Genomic DNA, 8128 nt, shown 5'->3' with positions numbered 1-8128 from the left:
ATAAAATGTCAATAAAAGAAGCTGAAAACCAGCAGCCCCGGCTGAAGAGTTTCTGATGACCTTTGTGGGTCTTTAATATTTAACTGTTTCACTTTAGAAAAATCCAGGAGCAGTTTCCCAACAAATCAACAGATACTGATCTGGAAATGGTTTCAAATGTTATTCCAGTGATTATTCCTGACACACATGCATCAAATCCGCTCTCTTGTACAGGTTCCCTGCAGTGTTGTTGCAGAACAGCCAGAGGTAAAGATGCTGGGCCTTGAACTCTTCAGGGTTGTCCGTCTGAAGCCTCAGGAGGACACGAGACGTGCGCTGGTCTTTTGTGTCGGCTCCTTCTCCTCTTGGCCGGCTGCTCCCCCTCTGCTTTCCTCAGCGGTGGTGTTGGGACGCCTTTCCTCTTTTTCTTTTTCAGGCAGCTCAGAGGGTTAGGACTGATCTGTTTCCTCTTTCTCTTCCTTCCCCGCCTCTCTTTATCCTTCTGCTGGATTCCCTGCTCCTCTTTCAGGCTGCAGATCTTCTGCTGCTGGCCTGAACTGACCAGCTCTCCCATCTGGACTTCCTGGACGTAGTCCAGGGATCTCTGGGAAGGTTTGTCCAGCACGATGGTGTTGAGAATGATGTAAAGCAGAGGAACACCAGGAATATTCTTCAGGGCTGTTGTTAATGTCCGATCCTGGAAAACACCCCCTCCCACGTTAGCATCGTCGTGTAAAATGCTTCTTTCATGTAAATAATTACTTACAACTATTTTTCCTCATCATTTTACACAATGTTGGGCCCCCTTAAAAGGATAGGTCACATTTTCACATTCAAATTTGTACTTTATGAGATACAATTCCCAGGTGTTGCTCACAATAAAGGCTCCTCTATTTTACGGTGCTCCGTTTTAAACTATCCGCTGTGTTTTTCAGGTTTTAGTACCTCACATATGCAACAACGGTACATTTCATGCACCTTTGTTCTAAAACCCTTAACAATCACACTATCAAAAAAATAAAAAACTTTCCTAAAGCAAGTTTATCAAAACTTTATCAAAAAGGAGGTGTTCGCGTGCGTGTGCGCTCCTCTCGATGTACCTGTGTGGCAATAAAGTAGTGGTGCGGGTTCTGCCCCCCCAGCATGGACAGCAGGCACTCTGCAGCGGGGACGGGGCTCGTGTGCGCGCACCTCCTCGTTTGGTACTTCTGCAGGATGATTTTGGCCCCATACAGCTCTTTCCCCAGACACTCCAGCTCTTTCATAGCACAGCTGGAACACAGAAGCAGATCAGGCGACGCGGGCTGACCAGGAAGGCGTGCGTGATTTACTCACGTCGTGGTGCACAGCTGAACCTCCCCCATCAGGTATTTGGGCAGCTGTTCTTTGATCTGGATCTTGTTTTTTAAAGCTGCCTGACAAAAGGTGCCGTCGATCAGGATCTGAAAGGGTTCTCTTAGGTTGAAACTATATTTGTAGAAACTTATGGTTTTCTTTGCTTGTTTCTGCCGCTTGATCTTCATGTTGACTGATAACAAACTACCAATCCACAGACTTTATCACCGGATGTAAACTACCGTTCTTGGCATGAGTTAAAATAGCACATAATATCAATCTTTACAACATGAAAATCGCGACATGAACCTTCCAGCGGAACCACACGTTTTTCGATCCTACTGCTATTTGTCTCCGGCGGAAACAAATCATCTAATAAAGGTTCCGGTACTACCAAACACCAGAGCGCTCGGCGTCTCCAGGTTTGCCCCATACGGAGGCATGATACATTTTCAGCAAAATAACAGTTTAACAGTTAATTTCGATACATTAGAAATGTAAAAAAAAAAAAGTGTAAAAAAATAATAATAGAGAATTAGAGCTGTAGCTCCACCCAGTGAGAAGGTAAAATAGGCCACTGAGCAAAAAGGGGCAACAGTCACTCCCTCAGCCAGCAGTTGTTTTTGAAGTCCTGGCGGTGAACATCTTGTTAAGCACTCTCTAGCTTTGTTTGACATTTTTCATCACAGAAGAGAACAAATCTAGTAGAAAACTATTTCTAATTACTGTATTGGAATTCTCACACAGCCACAACACTCTGCCCACTGATGTTAATGTTTACGTAACACAAGCATCCCTCTCCCAAAGAGGAAAAATACTTACCAACACCCATTCAACCACTATTATTGATCCATCAGCCATGAAGGCATAAATCATACATTTTCTGATATCGTCTTTAAGAGCTGAAGCCGTACAGTTTCAAGCAGAAATATTCTTTAGTCCTTGATATGCCAATTTCAACCATCCCATCCCTCTCTTTATAGAGGCTTTAAGGCTGTGTGTTTATCTGGCTTCATGTGTCTGAGACTATCTGGGTGTGACTGTGTGCGCACATCTTAAAAAGGCATTTTGCACAGGCTTTAGGTGATTCTCTTTTTTAATCTGTTCGTTTCATGCCAACAGGTGTGGGTATTTTAGAATATCTTACCTAGCAAAGATCTTACAACTCACCAAGGCCTGAAAAAATGGGGGAAAACTAAACGATTCCAATGGAGCAGAATGAAAATAAAATACTTTGGGGTTTTTTCTTGCATCAAAACTCTGTTAACATTCCAAACATGGTATTTAGAGGGTTACAAATATGCTTAATTGGTTCTTATTTATGTATTCGGCTCAAGCTGATGAAATACAAGAGCAATTACAAGGGTGAAAGACAATTGTATGGAATTGTTCCTTATTATTTTGGCATTTACGCCGCAGGTTCAGCGCTTCCCGGAAGCGGAAGTTGTCGCCAGGTGGAGCGACAGCGCCACTCGCTCGCGTGACACTTGCTGCTTGTCCCGCTGCTAATATTAGCCTGTCTCGGGCTGTGGCGCGTGGCCAACTTCCGCACTTGTACAGTAAATATTATGGCGGCGGCGGGTCCCCGGTCCTGTAGCGGCGGGGGGCCGGCCGGCTCAGCCTTCACAGCCGCCGGGGGGAGCGGCGGCGGCGGCGGCGAAGAGCCGAGCGGCAGCAGCAACGGCGGCGGCGTCCACGGAGCGAGCGAGCGCGAGCGGGAGCGAGCGAGCTTCGAGTGCAACATTTGCCTGGACACCGCCAGAGACGCTGTCATCAGCATGTGCGGCCACTTGTTCTGGTAAGAACCGCGGCGGGGGTTCGGTGGCGGAGGCCCGCTGGACCAGGCCCGCTGGACCAGGCCCGCTGGACCAGGCCGAGCCGTCCGGCCAAGGCCGGGCCAGCTGGGCCCGGTCGCGCCCCGCAGGCGGCCTCGGTGTCATGTGGGCAGGTGATGCCACCAAGACGGCTTCGTTTCTGCAGCTTTGTTGGATGGAAGAAGCACATTCACCCTCGTCTGAGAGGCGATCATAGCACAGGTCAAAGGTCACCCGCTGTGGCTTCAGTTTAACTGAGCTGGTGACCTTTGGCACCTCTGTCAACAAATATGTTAGTTTGAACTATTTTCCCTGCCTGTGTGTGTATGTGTGTGTGTGTGTGTTGATGGATGTACATGCTAAGTGTTGCCACATGTATATCATGATCCCTTCTCCATTATTGGTAGGATCATTATTTATCGCTCACTCGTTCCCTCACTCACTCACTCGTTCCCTCACTCACTTACCCACTCACTCACTCGTTCCCTCACTCCCTCACCCACTCACTCACTCGTTCCCTCACTCACTCACTCACTCACTCACTCACTCACTCACTCACTCACTCACTCACTCACTCGTTCCCTCACTCCCTCCCTCACTCACTCACTCGTTCCCTCACTCCCTCCCTCACTCACTCACTCGTTCCCTCACTCGCTCACTCGTTCCCTCACTCACTTACCCACTCACTCACTCGTTCCCTCACCCACTCACTCACTCACCCACTCCCTCCCTCACTCACTCGTTCCCTCACTCACTTACCCACTCACTCACTCGTTCCCTCACCCACTCACTCACTCACCCACTCCCTCCCTCACTCACTCGTTCCCTCACTCACTTACCCACTCACTCACTCGTTCCCTCACCCACTCACTCACTCACCCACTCCCTCCCTCACTCACTCACTCCCTCACCCACTCACTCACTCGTTCCCTCACTCACCCACTCGTTCCCTCACCCACTCACTCACTCACCCACTCGTTCCCTCACCCACTCACTCACTCACCCACTCGTTCCCTCACTCACTCCCTCCCTCACTCAGTCACAGGCAGAGAGCAGATTGGGGTCAGGCCGTTATAATCTGGAAGAGCTCAGAGACAAAGACGGAACCACTTTTTATTTCCAGATGTCATTTATTTTGTTCTGATGATGTTTTGGATCTTTGGATCGAGCTGCTGTCAGAGGCGGGTTTGGTTCCTCCACTTTAGTCCCCCCCCCCCCCCATGTATAACAGGCCGAGGGGCTCCACACGATCACGATTTCCATCGTGATTTAAAGAGTAAACGCTAGCGTCTGTGCACGGACGGTGCATGACGGGGTGGGACGGGTGGTTCTGGTGAGCTGATGCAGCGGATTAACTGGACTCTTCTGTTTCTCCTCCTCCAGCTGGCCCTGTCTCCATCAGGTGAATATTCCTCCCATAAACACTCTTCTATTTGGTATTTAGATTTTAAACGTGTGTTTAAACCTGTAGCTTGTGTGGCGACGCTCTCGTGCTTGTTTAAAGGTGCACTGGGTCAGTTCAGTCGATACTCGATGTAAACGCAGGAACGCTCGGGCCTCCCCTCCATCCTCATGAGGGTTAGGGTTAGTGTGTTAGCGTAGCACACGCACCGACGGTGTGTGTGTGTTAGCGTAGCACACGCACTGACTGTGTGTGTGTGTTAGCGTAGCACACGCACTGACTGTGTGTGTGTGTTAGCGTAGCACACGCACTGACTGTGTGTGTGTGTTAGCGTAGCACACGCACTGACTGTGTGTGTGTGTTAGCGTAGCACACGCACCGACTGTGTGTGTGTGTGTGTGTTAGCGTAGCACACGCACGGACGGTGTGTGTGTTAGTGTAGCACACACAGTCGGTGCGTGTGCTACGCTAACACACACACAGTCGGTGTGTGTGTGTTAGCGTAGCACACGCACCGACGGTGTGTGTGTGTTAGCGTAGCACACGCACCGACTGTGTGTGTGTTAGCGTAGCACACACAGTCGGTGCGTGTGCTACGCTAACACCACTGAAGGCATCAGCCAACTCCAACCTTTCAGGAGATTTAGATCAGGAATAAAAAATCCCAGTATTTAAATTCATAAACGTTCAAGACGGGCCAGATATAAGGTCAAAGTTCAGTCAGGACAAACCAAAATAACTTAAGACGGGAGCAATGGTTAACTCGCTGTAACTGAATTACTTTAATGTTAAGTTACTTTAACGTTTGGCTGCATCATCGTATTCAGTATAAACCAAGTGCACGTTTAAACCATTGAGACATGTTTCAACGTGCGTTTTTAAAACATTACAGCCAATCGTGCAAATGATCTAAAATCCCAAATATCAATTAGCCGATCAGCCTGCTGTCGTCTCCAGAGACCGGCTTCACCAGCGTGTTCCGGGGACGCAGGTCGCCCCCCAGGGGGGAAAGGTCAACAGTCCGGGACCAAACGAGCTGCTGACGCCATGCAAGATCAGTGTAGCTGTAGGGCGCTTTAAGCATGCTAATGCTAATGCTAATGCTCTTCAGGTGCGCTCGCTTCATTTAAATGAATGCAGCGACAACCCTTCAGAAGGTCGTTCGCCACTATTGGAAGCATTAAATCAAGTCGCATCCACAGCTTTGCAATCGGCTTCTGTCTCGACATCATCTTGTCTGAAGGTCTAAATATGCCAAAGTTATCGTCTCCGAGCTTCTTTTAAATCCGTCTGGTGAGCGTCCAATAACCCGATAGGCTAAAGTGGAGGCGTGAGCCTGACTCTGGCCTGGCTAGCGTCGCGTCTGAGTCCTGATCTCTGGAACGCTGGCTAGGGTCGCGTCTGAGTCCTGATCTCTGGAACGCTGGCTAGGGTCGCGTCTGAGTCCTGATCTCTGGAACGCTGGCTAGCGTCGCGTCTGAGTCCTGATCTCTGGAACGCTGGCTAGGGTCGCGTCTGAGTCCTGATCTCTGGAACGCTGGCTAGGGTCGCGTCTGAGTCCTGATCTCTGGAACGCTGGCTAGCGTCGCGTCTGAGTCCTGAACGCTGGCTAGCGTCGCGTCTGAGTCCTGATCTCTGGAACGCTGGCTAGCGTCGCGTCTGAGTCCTGATCTCTGGAACGCTGGCTAGCGTCGCGTCTGAGTCCTGATCTCTGGAACGCTGGCTAGCGTCGCGTCTGAGTCCTGATCTCTGGAACGCTGGCTAGCGTCGCGTCTGAGTCCTGATCTCTGGAACGCTGGCTAGGGTCGCGTCTGAGTCCTGATCTCTGGAACGCTGGCTAGGGTCGCGTCTGAGTCCTGATCTCTGGAACGCTGGCTAGCGTCGCGTCTGAGTCCTGAACGCTGGCTAGCGTCGCGTCTGAGTCCTGATCTCTGGAACGCTGGCTAGCGTCGCGTCTGAGTCCTGATCTCTGGAACGCTGGCTAGCGTCGCGTCTGAGTCCTGATCTCTGGAACGCTGGCTAGCGTCGCGTCTGAGTCCTGATCTCTGGAACGCTGACGCTCTTCCCTGTCCCCAGTGGCTGGAGACGCGTCCCAGCAGGCAGCAGTGTCCCGTCTGTAACGCCGGCATCAGCAGAGAGAAGGTGATCCCGCTGTACGGCAGAGGCAGCGCCAGCCAGGAGGACCCCAGGTAACCTGGTGCCCCCCCCCCGCCACCCGCGGCTGCACCTCCTGACCTTGTGCGTCTCATTCAGGTTGAAAACTCCGCCGCGGCCTCAAGGACAGAGGACGGAGCCGGAGGGCAGAGGCGGGGTCAGTGAACGCACCTTTCAGGGCGCTTACTTCCTGAACTTCCTTTGAAGCTCGGCTGGTGTCTTTGTTCCTGCACAGAGGTTCCAGGGCTTCAGAGACACGGGCTTCCACATGTCCTTCGGCATCGGCGCCTTCCCCTTCGGCTTCTTCACCACAGTCTTCAACGCCAACGAGCCCTTTCACAGAGCAGGTGAGGACGCCCCCCCCCCCCCCCCCCCCAGGTCAGATGGCCCCTGCACGGGTTTAGGAGCAGATGAAGGACAATCCCCCCTCCTCACCCCCCCTCACTTAAGCCTCTTTACGTTCAAAATCAATGGGGGGGGGTTCAGCCCTGCCAACACCTCACCTGACACCAGTGGTGTCGACAGGAAAGGAAGCAGATTATATATTAAAAATATATATTAAAAATCCTATTTAGTCTCAATCTCAAGTTCACCCCCCCGAAGGGTGAAACCGGGACGCCGCTTCAGTGCCGCTATGCCATCAAACGCTAGAATTAGCTCCAGATTCATTTTTTATATATATAAATAATATATATAAATCACTTGAGATTGAGACTAAATAGGATTTTTAAACAGAGGGTGCTGGAAATTTGGAGTCACTAATTGCTGGAAAAATAACGTGATATAATTAGATTGTAGGTTTCAGACCCTTTTTAACATTTTAAGCTTATTCCGGCCAAATGAGACGGCTTGATTTTCTCTAGAAATAAGTGACTGCACATCTTATTGCAGGACATATGTATCATATCTCATCTTCTCCCCCCCAGACCAATATGCAGGTGAGCACCATGGCAACGGTAACGTCAACAACGGCAATAACAACTGGCAAGACTCGCTCTTCCTCTTCGTTGCCATCTTCTTTTTCTTCTGGCTGCTGAGTGTGTGACACACACACACACACCTACCTACACACACACACCCCCGTTTATGCAACGAATCCCGAGTGACGGAAAAACTGGAGCTTTCAACGACCTTTGAGACTTTCGAGTTCCAGATGTGAAGAAACTAAGAGAATCTGAACTGATCTGAGACCAGAGGCAGGAGGCGGTTTGAGCTCGGTCACAGCTGATTTTGCCCGTTATAGAATAATCAGTGTATATACGACTACTGGACTGGCTGGTTTTCCCTGTTCCGAGTGGACGAGCAGCCCTGGAAGAACCAGGCTCTGGCTCCTGTTTTCATGAAATGTGAGAAAGAAAAACGTCTGCAGCCCGAGTCATGAACGCGTCTTCGTAATTTAATAAATGTCATAAATGTCATGAATGCAGAACCTTTGTCCTCCCTG

The 8128-nt window shown here is 50.3% G+C and overlaps 2 protein-coding genes and 1 long non-coding RNA gene across 3 annotated transcripts in view; 2 read left to right on the top strand and 1 right to left on the bottom strand.

Annotated features, from left to right (window-relative positions):
* Positions 1-41, top strand: part of LOC115251685 (uncharacterized) — a 9134-nt gene extending 9093 nt beyond the window's left edge. Inside the window, exon 3 of the long non-coding RNA XR_003890207.1 lies at positions 1-41. This exon is cut by the window's left edge and continues 351 nt beyond it. This is a non-coding gene — a long non-coding RNA (uncharacterized lncRNA).
* Positions 37-1696, bottom strand: utp23 (UTP23 small subunit processome component). The gene is made up of 3 exons (XM_003976021.3): positions 1315-1696; positions 1080-1251; positions 37-676 (listed from the first exon to the last, which is right to left on the bottom strand). The coding sequence occupies exons 1-3, from the start codon at positions 1500-1502 to the stop codon at positions 272-274; spliced, it is 765 nt and encodes a 254-aa protein (XP_003976070.1). The 5' UTR covers positions 1503-1696; the 3' UTR covers positions 37-271.
* Positions 1697-2744: 1048 nt separating this feature from the next.
* Positions 2745-8108, top strand: rnf5 (ring finger protein 5). Its single transcript, XM_029844817.1, has 6 exons — positions 2745-3112; positions 4512-4530; positions 6607-6719; positions 6784-6841; positions 6920-7031; positions 7611-8108. Exons 1-6 carry the CDS (start codon positions 2883-2885, stop codon positions 7727-7729), a joined length of 651 nt encoding a protein of 216 aa, XP_029700677.1. The 5' UTR covers positions 2745-2882; the 3' UTR covers positions 7730-8108.
* The last annotated feature ends 20 nt before the right edge of the window (positions 8109-8128 follow it).

Source organism: Takifugu rubripes, chromosome 12, assembly GCF_901000725.2.
Source record: "Takifugu rubripes chromosome 12, fTakRub1.2, whole genome shotgun sequence".
In the NCBI taxonomy this organism is placed as follows: domain Eukaryota; kingdom Metazoa; phylum Chordata; class Actinopteri; order Tetraodontiformes; family Tetraodontidae; genus Takifugu; species Takifugu rubripes.
This window is presented reverse-complemented; position numbering and strand designations above follow the sequence as displayed.

Bases quoted from the DNA above. Each gene is read 5' to 3' on its own strand.
- utp23 (XM_003976021.3), bottom strand. From the start codon at position 1,502: ATGAAGATCAAGCGGCAGAAACAAGCAAAGAAAACCATAAGTTTCTAC. The intron at 1,252-1,314 runs GTGAGTAAATCA...TCTGTGTTCCAG, and splicing joins GTTCAGCTGTGCACCACGAC to CTGTGCTATGAAAGAGCTGG. The intron at 677-1,079 runs GTACATCGAGAG...GGTGTTTTCCAG, and splicing joins ACTACTTTATTGCCACACAG to GATCGGACATTAACAACAGC.
- rnf5 (XM_029844817.1), top strand. From the start codon at position 2,883: ATGGCGGCGGCGGGTCCCCGGTCCTGTAGCGGCGGGGGGCCGGCCGGC. The intron at 6,720-6,783 runs GTAACCTGGTGC...CGTCTCATTCAG, and splicing joins GCCAGCCAGGAGGACCCCAG to GTTGAAAACTCCGCCGCGGC. The intron at 7,032-7,610 runs GTGAGGACGCCC...TCTCCCCCCCAG, and splicing joins CGAGCCCTTTCACAGAGCAG to ACCAATATGCAGGTGAGCAC.